Source organism: Nelusetta ayraudi, unplaced genomic scaffold, assembly GCF_046127955.1.
Source record: "Nelusetta ayraudi isolate G7.1 ecotype Tasmania unplaced genomic scaffold, CSIRO-AGI_Nayr_v1 ptg000004l, whole genome shotgun sequence".
Taxonomy (NCBI): Eukaryota; Metazoa; Chordata; class Actinopteri; order Tetraodontiformes; family Monacanthidae; genus Nelusetta; species Nelusetta ayraudi.
Genome location: NW_027466054.1, coordinates 13,196,123 through 13,214,202, shown reverse-complemented (window position 1 = coordinate 13,214,202; position 18,080 = coordinate 13,196,123). Strand labels below are relative to the sequence as shown.

The 18,080-nt window shown below is 46.7% G+C and overlaps 2 protein-coding genes across 2 annotated transcripts in view; one reads left to right on the top strand and one right to left on the bottom strand.

The window, feature by feature from the left end:
• Positions 1-3,766: 3,766 nt before the first annotated feature.
• On the top strand, positions 3,767-7,899 carry LOC142895171 (neuronal pentraxin-1-like). Its single transcript, XM_076036018.1, has 5 exons — positions 3,767-4,317; positions 4,692-4,905; positions 5,510-5,751; positions 5,998-6,177; positions 6,498-7,899. Exons 1-5 carry the CDS (start codon positions 3,904-3,906, stop codon positions 6,717-6,719), a joined length of 1,272 nt encoding a protein of 423 aa, XP_075892133.1. The 5' UTR covers positions 3,767-3,903; the 3' UTR covers positions 6,720-7,899.
• Positions 7,900-14,903: 7,004 nt separating this feature from the next.
• Positions 14,904-18,080, bottom strand: part of LOC142895146 (endonuclease V-like) — a 65,953-nt gene continuing 62,776 nt past the window's right edge. Inside the window, exon 9 of the mRNA XM_076035990.1 lies at positions 14,904-15,220. The gene's annotated coding sequence lies outside the window, so the exon portion shown is untranslated. The remainder of the gene's footprint in view (positions 15,221-18,080) is intronic.

Below are 18,080 nucleotides of genomic sequence, written 5' to 3'. Positions count from 1 at the left end.
TGCAGACCGACCGTCTCTGTATGAATTAATAACTCCTCTGGCTTTTTTATCCCCTCACCCTCCTTACCAAGCGGTACCCAGTGGGAATACATGCATCACGGAGCTCTGCTCTTCAGTGCAAGGTGTCCTATTGGACAACTTCCTCCTTACTGCACACCCACCCCCCTCTCTCCCGCCCACCCGCCATCCTTTAGCTGCTGCTTTATCTCCCTCTCTGTGCCGTGGATGAAATGGAGACGTCACTGCAGCAGAGAGAGCGCAGCTCCGGTTACCTGCCGCAGGACGTCTTCACTGAGGAGCAGACAAGTTTTGCGCAGACAGAGCATACAGTGCTGCATAGACTTAACAAGGCGGAAGGCAAAAGCAAATGTTGGAGAAGTGAAAGAATGCGAACAGAGCAGCAGACGTGTGGAGCACAACAATCTAGGAGAAACATTTTTCCAACAGGCTCCAAACTTTGCTAACATTCATCCTCGGGCCAAAAACTACAATCCCTCTTGTGACATGTGCCCCCCCGCCATCCCCACATCATCTTTTCGCTGCTGCCGATGCTGTATACATAAGCAAGTGGTTCGCTGCCAGGGTGTGAAATTGTTCTTATCTATCTCTGCCATTATAGAGTGGGCTCTATTATAAAACTCTGCATTATTCAGTGAGCCTGAGAGACTGATCATTATGGATTTCAGCCCTTTTCCACACCGGCCCCTGGAGTCCAGCTGAGCCTGCCAGCTGATGCATGCTTAGATCTGACCCTGCACTCTCAACACTCGCAACAGCGAAGTGGAAAGGGGTGGAGGGCGATGATGGGGGTGGGGGTGGGAGGGTCATACGAGAGGCTGGTTCCCCTGCAAAAACACGGGAACGCAAGATAGAGAAATCCCAGCAGCATGTGATTGAATCCCATCTCTTCAGTAGCAAAAAGGAGAAAGTGTGATGTTGGTGTTGAGAGATGCATGAAATCACTACGGCGACATTGTCTCTCCCACTCTTACTATAGTTTTGCAGCAACAAATGAGTTAAAGAGGGAAGCTCAGTGAATGCTGACAAACATGTACAGAGCGAAAACGGAAAGAAACATGTTTGAACGTATGCTGCTGCAGGGCTGTTTTTGTGCATGGGAACGGAGATAAATACTGAATAAATGCATGAGGCGCGCTGCTCCTGCCTCACTGTAACATGACTGTATGCAACGTGGGGCTGTGGACGCCTGCCTGCTGACCCTGATCACCAGTAACAAACCTGTGCATGTTACAAACATTCAAAGATTTATCCCCCCCCCCGGCCCACCCTTGGTAATACTGCACTGCATCACATTGTATTACTACTGGCATGCTGAGGGAGGCACAACCTTTTCCCGCCCTGAGCTCTAACCTTTGCTTATTAAGTGCATGTGCTGACATGAGGTTTTGCCACACGTCCACCTCTGGCATTAAACCTCTGTAACAACCACTTTTTCTCGCCTTCAGCAAAGCGCCCTGCTGATTACAATCAATGATAAGACAAATTAAGGTGAAATGCAGAGTCGATTTCAATCCTGTCTAAATTGGTAGCCGTGGGACGTCGTGCACACGTCACACACATGCGTCCCCCTGTAGCTGAATTGTGAAGTCGAAATAAAAGGGGCTACTAAAAACTGGTGCCACAAATGCTCACAGCAGCAGGCATTAACTCTGCAGCTGAGAACCAACCTGTTGACGTCATTTTCTTTGAGAGGCTGATAGAGTCTACATTTAACTGACAGAGGTGGGGAAACACGAGGGATCTGACAGACTGGTAAGTGGTAGAAACAGAGCACACAGAACAGTCACTCGTAGAAATAAAGACAAATTCAATAAAGAAAAACTGTCATTAGGACATTGAGTAAATAATCACATTAATGAATGAAAGTCAAACAAATTAATAACAATAAACATATGATGTATTGCATTTTCTTACTCCATTAAGTCACACTGGTTTCAATGGCAAAACAAATTCCAATCTCTCTAACTGGCTGAACAACCATCTTGCACAAAGCAGCTGACGTTATATAATATCTTTCTCTAATCACAAAATTCAATCTTGGAAAGGCCACGCTGTTGTTAATCTCTGTTTTGTGGCCTTTCCTTTACCAACTAATGTCAGGGTAAAGTCCCCAACACCTTTCTGTGCCACTGTAGACATGCAATGGTGCACTATGGTCTCATCCTTTCAACCGCAACTATAAATACTTATCACTGATGGATGAAAACACACCGGCTATTTGTTTTTACTGGGTCCATCTAACTTTGAACTGGCCTATGTGTTTTCTTGTCCCCTTAGATAACACACACATGATATTTAAGTAAATAAAGGGTAAGTCTAAATTAGATGCCCTTTGATTTGATTGTCTCCTAATAACTTTTATAATTGAGTAAATAAAGTTCATATAAATGTTGCTTACGGACTCATTATTTACTACCTCCTCTGAGTAAGAGAGGGTAACTTGAAGGCCATCATTTTTATTCTTCCCAGTAAGATCCATAGTATTCATTTGTACACAAAGCAGTATCTAAAATTCGTCTGAACCAAAGGAAACCAAATATGTTTATTCCCCGTTTTGTTTTACCAGCACAGAATATCTTTATATGTTGATTTGGTGAATACTTTGCTCCAAGGCAAGAAATCAAATTATTTTTGAAAGGCTTTTGAACAACATATGAAAAAAGTGCCAATATGAAGCTAAATGAGTTCACATTTAGTTCATCTTTCCCTTTGAGCTTTTTCCTCACAGCGGTTTGTCTTTCAGGCCTCGGTGCCATCTCTGGTGATTTGTTATCCTAACATGATCTATGTCAGAATGCCGGAGCTCTCCCCCCCTTATTTATTCATGCGTAGCCCGCCGGGGCGGTTACGTAAGTTTGTTTAATTATTCGGAAACATTTCACTCCTGCCTTTTAGCGCCTCAGTCTCCGCGACGCCGGGGGCTCGAGCTCGTTCCCGGGTCTGTGCCGCGCACCGTCTGCCCGCTGCGGGAGTTGAAATTCCGCGCAGGTTAGAGTCGGTTCGGTTGGTTATCAGAGAGCAGAGCCGAGCAGTCGGGCAGTTGAAGCAGTGATTTTCTCTCGGACGTCCACTGGGATCCGTGTGAGCCGAGGCGCGCGGACCTCTTCCACGGTTTCAGTACGAGAGCGCGCGGCTGCAGGTGGGTGGGTGGGTAGGTGTGAGGGGGCGGTTGGGGGAGACTCCGACCCAGGGAGAGACTCCTCTGGAAGATGGGGAGCAGATTTCATTTAAGGTGGACCGGAGCTTCGCCGCACAATCGCTCTACTGTGTACACTTAAAACATAAAATAAAATAAAGTTGATTCGTCAAATTAAGCAAATAAATATAATATTATTTTGAGGAGTAGTGTTTGCTTGTGCAATTTGTTAATTCCCAACTGACAAAAATGCTTCTGGAACGCAGTTTTATTGATCAACGTATATATTTGGTTCTACAGAAACAAAACATTGCGTGTCCATTTGAGTGACTCATACTCGGATTGATTTCAATTTAACATAAGAAACACAGGGCTTTTCTTCAACAAAAGAGTGACTGACATCCGCTCGCATCGCATCATCCCTGCGAAGAACGTCAAGATCAGGGAAAAACGCTCTTACGTTTCTATTACCAATCTGTCCAACAGACTGCGCAGCGCTTGCCGGCGCGCGGGCTGATTGTTACAATAGTTTGAGGACGACCTTAAATAGGGGGCTGGACTCCGGTAGGTACAGCAGAACCCGCTGCCTCCCCTCCCTGACGCAGTGGAGCTGCGCTGCGCCACGTCCGCTATATAAAGCGCACTCAGCGCACTTTCCCCCAAGCTCCGGTGGACAGCTCCGTGGTGCTGAAAGCCTCGCACACTCCCCGCGCGCTTCGCTCGGCACAAACTCGTGACTTGGAACCATGGCGTCTTGGAAACTTTTTCTACTCTCTTGCCTGGTCGCCGTGGACGGCTCGGCGCAAGACTTCGGCGGACAGACGCAGTTCATTTGCACGTCAGTGCCCAAGGATATGGACTTGTGCGCGGCCACCATGCAGAACAGCGGCCCGGCGGAGGACCTGAAGAGCACGGTCATACAGCTGCGGGAGACCGTGCTGCAGCAGAAGGAGACCATCATGAAGCAGAAGGAGACAATCACCGAACTCACGTCCAAGCTGAGCCGCTGCGAGGGTCAGAGCCTCCCCGCGGCGGGACCCGGCGGGAGGCGGCCGGGCTCGAAGAACACCATGGGGGATGTATCCCGGGGCACCACGGAGACCCTGGCCCAGCTGGGACAGACTTTACAAACACTCAAACAGAGACTGGAGAATTTAGAGGTAGGCAAGCAGGGCAGGGCAGGGCAGGGCAGGGCAGGGCAGGGCAGGGCAGGGCAGTGGGGTGGACCGGGTTGATTGGAAAGAGAGTAAAACCTCTTCTTGCGCGGCGCTGCGGTGTTGCGCTATCTAGTGCTGGAAGCCACACACGCACATGTACGCTGGGTCTAGCGCGGAGTGAGGTATTGTTTAGACTGCTGTTAATTCAGTGCAAGGTTTGGGGAATGAGCGACACAGCCAGAACAAACTTCTCCGAGAGTGAGTTTTTAAAGAGCGGGTGAATGTTCCTCCGAAGTCCTCCTAATGTGTGTGTGTGTGTGTGTGTGTGTGTGTGTGTGTGTGTGTGTGTGTGTGTGTGTCCATTCTGTCCAATGCAGCAGTACAGTCGAGGGAACAGCAGCGGCAGCACGCAGGCGAACAGCCTGAAAGACTTGCTGCAAAACAAGATAGACGACATGGAGAAGCAGGTTCTGTCCCGGGTCAACACTATGGAGGAGACCAAGCCAGCCTCCAGGAACGAGACCGAGCAGCGGAACCGAGTGGAGTCCACGCTCACCTCGCTGCACCACCGGCTCACCGACCTGGAGAAAGGTGCGTCGCCCGCTGCGTGTGTGTGTGTGTGTGTGTTTGTTTGTTTGTTTGTTTTGGGGGCTTTTTTGGCGGGAGGACGACAGCGCGCGTCGCAAAGACTTTCCGCAACATCCGCTGCGCCTGTGAGGGAGGCGATAACTCGACCGAGTGTCATTTTTCCCATTTCCTGCGGCGAATCCTGCTCGCAGTGCCGCCAACCGCCACTTTGCGCACAGCCCGCGTGAGGGAAAAGCAAGGCTGCATTGCTTTGCATATCTCGAGAGCTCTTTGTGGAGTTCGGCTCTCTGGCTTTTACGTGTCTGAGTTGCCGCTTGCGCATTGAGGGGGGTGGGGTGGGGGGTGGGGGGTGAATCTGCACAAGGTCATGGAAACTTTGCAGCCTTTCTAGAAGTGCTTGCCTCGCTTATACGACATTAACATGAAAACAGAATAGCAGACCGAAACTTCACGTTGTAAATGATGTTAAATATCTACGGAGATGTCTTTGTTAAATTGTAATTCTTACGTTCTTCTTCCTCCCAAAGTCATACATGAAAAAGGCTGTGAAAGGAAAACAGTGACAGCAGGACATTTTAAAGTCAAACTAAAAATCTAATTTCAACAGGTAAAGACACGAGGCCAACAGACAAGTTCCAGCTCACCTTCCCCTTGCGGACTAACTACATGTACGCCAAAGCCAAGAGGAGCCTCCCAGAGATGTTGTCCTTAACTGTGTGTCTGTGGATTAAGTCCAACGCGTCACCCGGAGTGGGAACACCCTTCTCCTACGCAGTGCCAGGTCAGGCCAACGAGCTGGTGCTGATGGAGTGGGGGAACAACCCCATGGAGATCCTCATCAACGACAAGGTAAACAAAACAGATTCTAAAAATGATTAAAAAAGTGCACAAGGAGACGTATGTCTGCCTTTGAAGGGCATCAGAGTGGGCTGACTTGTATCACACTGAGGCTTTAAGTTCAAGAAAGTGAGAAATAAATGGTAGAGTGAGCATTAGAGGGTGCTTGTGTGGATGGGTAACATACGACCCGGGAGGATATCGGCAGGAAGAGAAGCGACTGTGAGATGCTTGACTAACGGAGAACCTCTGCCACAGGTGGCAAAGCTGCCGTTCCTCATCAACGACGGGAAGTGGCATCACCTGTGCATCACGTGGACCACCCGGGACGGGATATGGGAGGCCTTCCAGGACGGCGTGACGCGTGGCAGCGGGGAGAACCTGGCGCCGTACCATCCCATCAAGCCAGAGGGGGTGCTGGTCCTGGGACAAGAGCAGGTGAGCGCTCACTCGCAGATCAGCTGCCCCAATGGGATTAAATGTGGATGTGAAGGTGAAGGTGTCTCAGATATAACAGAGTGTAAGATGTACCGACATGTGTGCACGTCCAAGTAAATCAATAGCTGCATCGATCGAACACGAGCAAGTAGTTTGTAACATCCATCAACATCGTGTGTTGTGCACCAATTCTGGGATTCTTTAATTCTTTCTCCTACCCAACAACGGTGTCCAAAAATTATTTATTTTTTTCAAAAAAATCCCATTTGTACCTTCTGCAAAACTGAGGACTGACCTTTTCGCCCGTGCTGTTTTGGCAGGATACACTGGGCGGAGGATTCGATGCGACGCAAGCCTATGTCGGCGAGCTGGCGAACCTCAACATCTGGAACAGGAAACTTTCCGTCACCGAGATCCACAACTTGGCCACCTGCAACAGCAGAGCACCAGCGGGCAACGTTTTCTCCTGGACAGAGAACAACATTGAAATATTTGGCGGAGCAACCAAATGGACCTTTGAGCCTTGCCGTTCGCACAACTGAACTGCGGGAAAAAAGAGAAAAAAAGAGGAAAAAAGAAAAAGAAAAAAGGCCTCTCCGTATTTCTGAGCTTTCGTCGTTCTTGTCTTCATTTGACGTTTGTACGAGACGATCTGAGTTATTTATTGGTAAGCTTAAATCTGGGATTTCTGTCATTTCTTTAGGTATTTATGTGCAAAAAAACCACTTTGGTCGATTACCATCTTGAGGGGGGGATGGGGAAGAAAAAAAAAAATCAATCCGAAAAGCTTTTGATTGTGAGGAAAGTAACCCGGGAACCTCGGTGTAAAAGAACCCGCTGCCTGTTTCTCCTCATTTCGTTCCTCTGGACGTTGAGTTGACAGCACATTGAAACTTTTCCTTTAGCCTCCTATTTTGGACCAGCAGCTGGCAATCTGCGCCTTACATTTGGACTCACGATCCGCGGAACCCGAGTGAGGAATTACATAACGGCCAGCGCCCGCTTCTCTTTGGAGAGCGGGAAGATTACGCTGTCATTCCAATTCCTGGTTGGTTTTTGGTGCCGTGCGGTGATGTCTGACGCGGCGCTGCTGGGCTGTGAACCCTCCACAACGCCCCCCCACCCCTTCCTTCCTGCCCCCCACCCCCCCCCCCAACCCTTCCACAGCACCCCCCTCCGGAATTTGCACTGTGACTGAAGAGAAGAGATGGCCTGGAGAGGAGGGTGGCGCTGAAGGACACTGCAAAGTCGGGCCGCGGTTTGAGTCGATTTGTAATCATCGTTCGCTTCAAGTGTTTCTGTAAGAATGTCGTTAACTTGCCAACATTGCTACAAAGCCTGGGTGCCTTGGGCTGGTACAAATATTCAGCACATTCAGTATGTTTTCAGTTGCAAAACTTCAGTGTTTTATCGGTTTTGACTTTTCCGAGGTGGGTTTTGAGTTTCCCTCGTTTCTCTGGTAAATGTGAGTTAATTACAATTTGTTCTCTGACATGACGTGTTCTTGGCAGGTGTTTGTACTGCTCTGTATTAGGAATGTTACAGTATTTGTATAGTAACAGCATGAATGACAGAGTGCTGTGGAAGCATTGTTGAAAATCTGCTTTACTATCTTCTCTGGGTCTGGGTTTTTTACTGTATTGTTATATGCTCCAAGCATGGCAAAAACTGAGAGATGAAGAGTATAATTTTTGTAATAAAATTGTGATACTTAATGTCAAAGCGCCTTCTTGGATTTTGGTGGTGTGCATCCGAAACATGTTTTTTGGGGGTTGGTTGGAAGCGAGCAAAAGGGATCGGGAGCGTCTTCCAAACAAGTGCAGCGTCCAGAGGCTGCTGAGGTCAGAAGAAGAGGACACTTGAGACAAGACATAAACTGGCGTGGGCGCACTTTGTGTTTGTGTGACTCCTCCAACGCTGACTAGAGAAAATAAGTCGCTCTGGGCTTTGTCAATGCCGCTGCCAAGTGCAGAATCTGCACTAAAGGCCGCAAGGTTATGCCAGGTGGAAAAGTGCTCATATCAGCCTTCCAGTGACGCGGTTCAAGTGCGGCCCAAAGCTAAAAGTGCAACACTCGAAGCCAGACTCTCATTATCAGTTCAGAACCTGTTGCGACAGCACGGGGCTGTCACTGTTGACACTAGCCGCATTTAAATGAGACACTTAAAGCCCCACCTCGAGCCTGGAGTGGAGAAAGCAATACATCAGAATAACAGGATTTGTTCCTGCGCGATTAGTCCACATTGACGTATTTCACCGTAAGATGTTTTCAGAGACACTCGTCGTCACACAGAGCAGCTGTTGCCTTTGTTTTGTCTCCCTCCCTCATCCCCCCGTCACCGAGGTCTTGAGGTACACCATGTGCCGTTGAATAATTTCGGCTCAAGCACATCCGATTTTATCCCATAATCACGCATTTTCATTTGGAGAAGGGCCGGGTGTTCTCCAATTGGCTAAATAATCTATTCTGCAGCAGGTCAACAAGTCTGCGGTAAGAGCCAATTCCATTAAGAATTATCAGCAGCACGAAGACGCAAGTAGTCTGAGAAGTGACGCGACTTCCTGATCCCAACATCATCCACTGTGTCCGGGATGACGTGAAGAGATGACTTCAGGATGTGAGCCAGTTTACATCCACAGAAGATGTGATATGGCTGCAGAAAGAAGGCAACGATGAGGGAAATAACATTTATTTTCCTGTTTAGGAAAATTCTTTTGTCATGAGCATTTAAATAATTAGATAGATAACATTACCTTTCATTATATAACACACATGAAACACAACGCTGCAGGAAACAGTGAAAGTGATTTCACACTCTCCCTGTAGACATTTCAAAGAAAACAAGAATATTATATTTATTATTACAGGATTGTGTGTTAAAATGAGCCTGCGAAAGAGACCACATGTGGTTCTTTTCCTATGAGAAAATTACATTTTAAAGTTTGATCTGTGAAAACAGCGTGACTAGTCTTGCTGATCAGCTAATTCTCTGGCATTTTCAAATATCTCAATTTATTCTGAACACTATTGGCAGCTAGCATGCTTTAACTGCAATAAGAAATTGATTTGCAACACAACGCTGCTTAACACAATGACATTGATGCCAACAGAATGTAGAGCAAGATGAGACGTCACGCAAAAGAAACCTAAGTTTGATCCTTTATTTTATTATATTTTAATATAGAAACACAACTTTGTGCAGCTGCGACAGAAATCACAGCAATCCTAATCAAGTCAAAACATGACATTATTCCAGTTTTAAAATCAAGGTGACAGTTTTCCACCATTTCATTTCTTTATATCATCCAGGTCTGTGTCTATCATTTCCAAAACAAAAACAGCATTTTGGGAGACAAGGTCCCCTGAGAAAAGTCATCACAGCGGGGCAAGTTTCCCAACGCCTCCTCCACAGTAAGGAAGGTGTGTTGTTTTTTCTTTTGCTCCTTCTTTCAGAGAGACTGAGCAGATAAAGATGTGAGACGTCTGCTGGCATCTCACTTATCCCAACGATGTCCCCTGTGGCACAGGCAAGACGGCAGTAATGTTTCAGCTGAGAACTGCTGAAGTTCCTCTTTGTTAACATAAGACCGATGGAACAGCATTCAGTTCAAGTTTGGGGAGCAGGAGCCACACAAATAATACAATATAAGACAGATGGCTGCATTTCTCTGGGTCCAAAATAAATAAAATTTTCTTTTTGAAAAAAAACCTTTGGACTTTCAACAACCACTTTTATTCCATCCTCTTGAGCCACAACATGTTGAGCTCCAAGACTTGAAATGAGAAAATTACAGCAGATGCTGGAAAGGCGCGAGGAGCCAACGTCGAGCCACACTGAGCACTAGAGAGCTAGAGAGGGAGCTCTCACGTCTCTCCTCCTCCTCTCCGGTCCGCCTCCGCGCTGAGAGCTCCAGGCACGGCGGGAGGTGGAACTTGTGGCATTTACCGATCAGCAGTGGCTCCCAGGACGGATGCAGAGAGGATTAATGAGGCTTCCTGTGCAGGTGGGATCAAGGCGGATGTGGGCAGCTCCACTGGTCTACAGTTGGACCCTGGTGCTGTAAAGAGCAGTTTCATAACAAGAAGGGTCCCGGCAACAGTTCCACAGATGCATTTTGTTCCTTTTCCCTCTACAACTCTGCAGAAGATTAGGACATTTTCCTTTATTTTTCTTTGTTTAAAAGTCCAGTGTGTAAAATTTGGCTTGATTTATCATTTTTATGTTGGTAAAAGCTTAACATGATGCCCTTTAATACATTGATAAAAGTGTATACTTGCAATACAATAAAAGCAATTTGGTTTTCCTACCTTTAGAACGGTTCTCATATATAAGAATAATCTACATACAGTAGAGCAATAAGGGTCTTACTCCAAGTCAGCTGCCATCTTGCACACGCATTTTTTTTAAGGAAGCCCAAGTAGGAACTGTGCCGTCAGTCTGACTTCCAAAAAAAAAAAATGACACAATGGACCTTTAACCTTTATCAAACCTGCTGAGCACCACTGAGATCTGTTTCAAGGGAGCTCGCACCAAGTTCCAGTAATAACACAGCAATTAACAAAAGTGTATGAAACAGCTCACATAACACAGGAAAAAAAAAAAAAAAAGGTGTGTGTGTGTGTGTGTGTGTGTGTGTGGGGTGGGGTGGGGGGTAAGTACAGAGAGTCCATGTGGAACAGGATTCTGCTTAATCCGCATTCGAAACTAATGGAACCGCAAATAAGCGTCTGCTCTGCGACCAAACAAGACGGCACTCGAAGCGCTTAAAAATAGCAACAGGAGCTTTTTTTTTTTTCCCATATGGGACAGGATGCTAAGGAAAAGAGTGATCGGCTCGGCCAGAAGACACAAACAGAATCTGCAAAGTGATTCATCACTTAGACGAGAACGAAGACCCTGAGGGCCACCTCCTGTTAATTGTTTTTTTTTTTTTTTATGGCTTTCATAAACAGTACACAGAGGAGAATGTGGTGCGGCGGGGGTGTGGGGATGGCGGGGGGAGGGTTGCAGGACACAATGCAAATTCTTCCCTCTAATTGGGTGGCGCGGCCGCCGCTCCCTCGTTAAAGCCGGACCACCGCAGAGCCATCAAGACGCTCGTAATGACTCGTTGAGATTCGGCAAAAGAGGAGAAAAGCGGAACTGCGGCACCGGCGCGGCGACACGGCGAGCAAATTCAAGCGGATTAAAAATGCAGGGGAGAAAATTAATCAGTCGAGAGCGCGTTCAATTAGATGTAGAAGTGGTTTAATTTGGAGAGCAGCAGGAGAGGGCGGGGTGCTCGGTCTGCGAGGCTGCTGGCGAGAGTTTGGGTTTCTTGTTTCTTTTTTTTTGCAGCATCTTAATTGATTTAAGAAATCTAATATAAGGCCTCATATTGCAGTCAGGCCGGCTCAGCGGACGGTTATTAGCGCTGGTCATAGAGCGACGAGCAGCTGTAGTTGTCTCAATTGATATCCTTCAATGGAGAAAAAAGAAACGTGATTGAGAATTTTTTTTTTTATAAATATATTAAAAGAAGCTCTTTGAGATATCAGCATCTGCTCGCCTGCATCCCAAACTAGCGTGCACCGTCCTGGCTGTTCTGCCGTTTGAAGATTCTTTTTGAAGTGGGAGTTTGATGTGAAACACTGGCAGGGAGCTGAACCTACGTGGCCTTCAGAGAGATACCCCCAACACACACACACCCACCCACACACACACACACACACATCCACAAGGATGATGAGTCGAGGCTTCCCCCTAGTTGCTCTCTGTGACGTGGGGCTGATCCTTGGCCTTCATTCAGAACCACCCCTCACTCGGCAAAAACTATAAACACCTGTGCAAAGCTTTCAACCTCCAGCAGGATGGGAAAAAAAAGGTGTGAAGTCCCATGGCGTCGCGTCACGTCGCGTCGCGTCACTTCCGGTGGGTTTTGATTTATTAATGCCCTCACTGCCACCAGCTCCCCATCGCTGGATCCTTGATGAAATATGTATGGCAGACGCACGACCACAGGGCATCAGAGAGGAGGGCGTGCAGCGGGGTCGGGCCGGGGTGAGGGGTGGGGGGGTTGGGGGGGAGGGGTCTCCGTCGGGCTCCCATTTGAAAGGTTGTCTTGGGTCAGCTAACCCCGTGGAAATGAACCTGTGGTGCAGAGCAGCGCGGCGGCTCTTCAAAGTGGAAATAGACGGATGGGAGGGTTTTGTTTTTGTTTTTTTTACATAAGAAAACATTGAACCATGCAGCTCTTCTTAAATCCAAATTGGAAAACACTAAAAAATAAAGTCAAGAAAAAAATGTGGATTCTTTTTCAACACATTCACACTAACAGTCACAGTAATCACAGTAATTTGAGTTGGAACTGAAATATGTATATAAAATTGAGAATAATGTTTGGTTGCATTTTTGCAATTTTTTGGTTCAGAATTCTATTTTGAAATAATTTAATCAGACTCAAAACCGAATCCATCATGTTTGTCGGGGACTTCTCCATCCTAAAACCAGCAAATATCAAAAGTCTGACCGACTCTGCAGCAACTGCTGCTGCTGCTGAAACTCTTAATAGGCTGGAAAATGTGTTAATTTTTTTTTTTCCAGATGGAAGGAAAATAACTCACAAGCTATCAACAGTTGAATTTTAAGTATTGGTGAGTAAATAACAACTCAAATTGAAAAATGAATCACATGCATTAATGCATGCGTCTACATAATAGGTGCCTCCTTTACTAATTAGCTGCCAAGTTCGACAGTCACAACAGCCATATTTCATTATTTTTCCGATGATGATGATGATGATGATGACGATATATTGAGTAAAAAGGCAAGAACTTCATGATGGCAATGTGTCAAGCCACTATTTGGGATTTAACTACATGTTACAGGGCAATATGTGAAATCATAGACATTTATTTTTCCTAAGGTCTAATCAGCTGAATGTGGCAAACTGCTCTTCTGAATCAGAAGAAGGTGCTGAAGAGATATTATATAATTTAATTTTGTAAACAAATGTATGAAATATGAACCAGAATAAGACACTGCACGGTGCTCAACCGTCAAGTTTCACATATTGGATGTTTATCCGCACAGTGTTCTGCTCTCCTTGTGCTTCTCTGGTCTCCTTCCATGAATACTTCTTTTTTCTTCATCAGCATCCTCCTCCTCCTCACTGTGAACCCAGACCAGACAGCCTCAGTGCTTTCATGTCATTTCTCTCTTATGTTCTCCTTGGCTCTTCTTGGTCCCTGGGGAGGCAGTTACAGGCACCACCCTCACAGTCATCTATCCACAAGAGGCGACCAGCGGTTTTCATACTTGGTGCGGGTCTGTTGTCTTGGAATAGGGTGGTTGCTGTGACCAGACATAGAAGAGAAGTAGTGTGAGATGGGAGGAACAGGTATGAGACACTGTGGAGCCCAGCAGGATTCGGAGACTTTCAATGCTGTTCCTGGGTTTTTCTTTTACTCTCGTCCCACCAAAGCCGCAGGCAGGATGTGGGGTGAAGTGTAGATGTGATGATGTAACCTCCCCAGGGGGAGGGTGGCAGTGGAGGTTGAGGGGTTAAGCATTGGAAGAGATCATATATTCAAGGTCAAGAGCGTCAACACTCGTCCATATTGTCCTCGGAGGAGGTGAGCTGTCAGGTTTGAGGACTTGAGTTGCAGATCTGCGGCTCCACTCGGAAGGTTTCTGAAAACTTTGGGATTCAGCTCTCGTTTCCAGCTGTGGAATAACTGTACAGAGAGTGTTTGGTAAAGGAAGGCAAACGAAGGAAGGTGAAAAAACCATCTGTCCAATTAGCGATCCAATTAGATTATTTTAACCTGGACCAGAGACTCTGTTGTAGACCTCCCGGCTTCCTGCTGGTGCAATCACCCTGTGGCTAGCGGTTCCGCAGCAGCAGCGCTTAAAACTCGCTGGAGCCAGTTGGAAGTAAAGTGAACACATTCTATCCACTGAGGGCTGTCTGCAGTCGGTTTTATGTGCCTTCACTGTGCCAACGTGATCCAGCTCTGCAGTTGTGGCGGCATCTTTGATAATTATTTACATCTAGTTTCCGTTTCTTCCCGGTAGCAGCTGGTCGGCTCAGGCCTAACGGATCTCCCACCTTAGTCACGGGAAGAAAGAGGCTGTCTGCTTATAGAATCCACAGGATTGAAGGGATTGAAAAATGCTGTCAACACCGTGGATGATTTGAGGGTTGACATCTGGGCTGTCCGGCAGCAGGACTGAGCTGAGACATCATGGGATCAGCAGCAGAAACAGGAGGAGGCATAGTGACACAGTGAAATGCAGGGAGGCTGATGAAGGTGGATATGGGTAAAATGCTGAGAAGACAGAGAGTGAGCGAGGCAGGTGTGCGTGTGGGGGTGAGAAAATGCGGTGAAAAGTGAGGAGAAACACAAGAGAGGAAAAGGTGAGTGGAGGCTGCAGCTCCGCATGCATATTCCATTTCTGAAACAAGGCTTCTCAGGAATCGCCAATATCTCCTCTCCTCCTCGCTCGCTCTCGGCTGCCTTCCTCTCCGTCTCTCCCTCCCTCACTCTCTCCCTCTCCGTGAGCCACAGAGCGCCGCAATAGCAGTATGAATAATTGAAGGAGCCCGAACCGGGATTGAGAATTTCTGTTGCGGTTGTGTCTGCTGGTGAGACGGGCTTGCAGCAGCTGGCCGCTCATGACAGAATCAAGATTAAAAACACACTCAAACACACACACTCAAACACACACACACACTCACACACACACACACACACAGGCGCCTCTGACCTTCACTGTTTGTTTCAGCACAATTGCGAGGACACGGCTGATGACACGTTGGACACAAAGTCTTGTTTGTTTTTTTTCCCCGCACATGCAAAGCGGCGTCTCGGAGGGACCGAAACAGAGGGGGAAAAAAAATTCAGGTACGTACTCACGCAGCGCGGCCTCTCCCAGCGCTCCGCGACACCGGGACGATGTTCGGAGACGTGGGAGAGCCGAGGCTGACATGAATATTCCCAGGCAGACTTCCAGCGACGGGGGAATCTGCAGGATTCAGGGACGGGATCAATCAGCTCTCCCTGCGGGGTGACAAAGGATGTAGAGGAGTGTGTGTGAGAGAGAGAGAATGTAAGAAAAAAAAATAGACACGTATGATGCACTCTGTGTGCGTGTGTTTATTTTGAGAAACTTCTGAAGTGCATATAAGAAACTGAAGCAAAGGTGAAATAGTTTTTTTTTTGTCCCCTCTTTTCTAGTGTGTGTATGTGTGTGTGTGTGTGTGTGTGTGTGTGTGTGCATCGAAAAGCACAAAGGTGCGTCTGCAGTGTGTGTTCCTAGGTCGCAGCGCGGCGACATCAACGGGACACGTTTGTGTGTATAAACGCTCGAGTTTCTGCTTAATTGGCCCAGATCTGCCACTCAGCGAGGCCACCTCTGCGCCCCTCTGCATGGCCCCCTGGGAAATATGGAATATAAGTGTCATGCTAAACTAGCACTTTCTAGTATAAGGACGCACACACACACACACACAAACACACACCTGCCTCTTTGCCTTTGCTCCATCTGGCAGCGGCAGCAGAGGATGTGCAATAATAATTAGGTCAACAGCACCCGGTTTAATGCAGTCGCATGTGTTAATATGCACAAACACACACCTGTACTTAATCTGTCCCGACAGCCTCTCCAGCCTGCGAGCACTTCAAAATGCTACTGTCTGACCAGTGGAGTTTTTCTTCAGAAACAGATGGGGAAGTTTGTCCCAGGCAGTGTTGTTGGGATTACTCCGTAAAAGTAATGCAACTTCTGATTACTGATTCCTCCTTAATAAAGTAATCAAATTACTTCTTTAACTATGTTGTTTCGTAAGTAATTAATTACTAATTACTTGAGTTAAAAAAGATAAAGTAACAGTTGCTCATTGCTTTGAAATGAACTTTAATAAAGCGCAAATTTTGCAATTCCAAATATTGCCTCTGTCCTCTTAACATGAATAAATATTTGCTCTCTAAACACAAACTGCACATTTCACAGAACAAACTCATGCACAGCACTGGTGCCTTTTGCACAGCCCATATTGTTAAAATGATTAGAGGATTTTGGAAAAGTAACAATTCGTTACTTGATGAAGTAATATTAGTAGTAATTATGATATAATTACCAGTTTCGCCACAGTAATCCCGTTACATTATTCTGCTCCAAAAGTAGTTTAATTACAGCGGTGGATTACTTAGTGATAGATTACTCGCCAACACTGGTCCCAGGTGAGTTCAAGCAATCAGCAGACATGGCTGAAGGTTGTTGACATGACCTGTGAGCCGCAGCTGGACGATTCAAGAAGGCAGCCGAGGAGGACCGACACACTGCAAGAAGACGCACACAGCCAAGAAAGTAGACTGATGAAATCTTCAATTATTTCTTTCATTTAGAACACTCACAATGTGTCGCATATGGAGGAACCTTAAGGGTCAAGGTGTTTCTTCATTCAACAAAACAGGCGTGGGGAAGAAGTGCTAATTTGCTAAAATGGATTTTATTCAGTCTCTGAATTAAAAAATGGAGGTTTGCATAGCTGAACTAATGCATGCAAAGTCGTCTGTTCTGATTTGTTCATCATGGTATAGAGCAGAGGTGGGCAAAGTTCTTTACTGGTGGGCCACAGTGGGTTCTAAAATGTGGCAGATAGGGCCGGAGCAGGAGCAGAGGGATGGAGTGTTTTGGTGACTCACCTCACAGGAGAAAAAAAATATATATCATGGGATATGTAGAAAAGATGTGCTTGAATGTCTTTTGATAACAAACCAAAGCAAAATTACAACAAAATGTCTGTATCTTTATAACAGTATTTACCTCTTTATTGAAATGCTATATTTGTAATTTTATTTTATGACTTATTTACAATTAAAATAATGTCTTCAACTTCAGCGGGCCGGATTAAAAAACCTAACGGGTCGCATATGACCCCCGGGCCTTCGTTTGCCCAGGCCTGGTGCTGAAAGATCATGTTGACTCCAACAGGCAGCAGGACAGTGAACGAGGCAGAGGTGAAACACAGAGGTCGAATATTGGGATATGGAGCTCATGGTTGAATAACAGTTGTCAGTGTTTGGCCTGATGGTGGAGGAAACTGAGAGAAGCAGAAAAGTCAACGCTGTTTATCTGGCTGGGATAAAAAAAAACAACAACATTTTTTCCCTGCTTTTTACGACATATATATATCAAGTCTTACCAAACACCCCATCAAGCGCATCCCTTTGAACATAAGCCTTTCAACGCGTTGTTTCCTGCGAGGAGTGCAAATCTCCTCTGCATTGTTTTCTCGGACTTTCATGTAAATCAAGTTTAGACATCAAAATCCAAACAGAAGGTGCCGCACTCATGCAAACATAGTGCGGCAGACGCAGATGGCGCTTCAGATTTGGACATATGTTGCGTTTAAATGCCGCCGCAGGCCCCGGCAGCGAGCGGAGCGAAGCAGCTTAACGGGCTCCGCCGCTAATAAAGACTTGCTTCGCGGCGAGTGACAAGAGGAGCCAAAAGTTAGCGGGTCCACCAGCGCAGCTCCGCTGTTAACAAAAGCCCTCGTAGGAATAACAAACACATTTCCAGCTCATTAGGAGCGAGGACTCGTTCGCTTGGCGAGAGTCGTCCCGTGGCTGCGTGTTGCTGCTGCAGCAAAAACATTGCATAATATAACACAGGAATAAGTCGGGATTACATAAGCGAGCAGGAGAGGAGCCGCAGCAACTTTTCTTGGATCGTCGACTGGGGACGGAGAGAGCTGGCAGATGATGGAGCAAAAAATGAAAAAATAAAAAATAAAAATAAAGACAGGCAGGGAGAGGAGAGGGAATCAAAGCGATGATTCAGCAGCTGAGCCGGAGCCAAAGCAAGGAGCCGCGTGGCTGCGAAGCCCACGGTGACGAGGCAGAGCGAGAGGAG

What these genes read in the sequence shown, in the direction of transcription:
- LOC142895171 (XM_076036018.1), top strand. Translation starts at nt 3,904, where the DNA reads ATGGCGTCTTGGAAACTTTTTCTACTCTCTTGCCTGGTCGCCGTGGAC. An exon ending in GCTCACCGACCTGGAGAAAG is followed by an intron (nt 4,906 to 5,509) that starts GTGCGTCGCCCG and finishes TAATTTCAACAG; the next exon opens with GTAAAGACACGAGGCCAACA. An exon ending in TGGTCCTGGGACAAGAGCAG is followed by an intron (nt 6,178 to 6,497) that starts GTGAGCGCTCAC and finishes CTGTTTTGGCAG; the next exon opens with GATACACTGGGCGGAGGATT.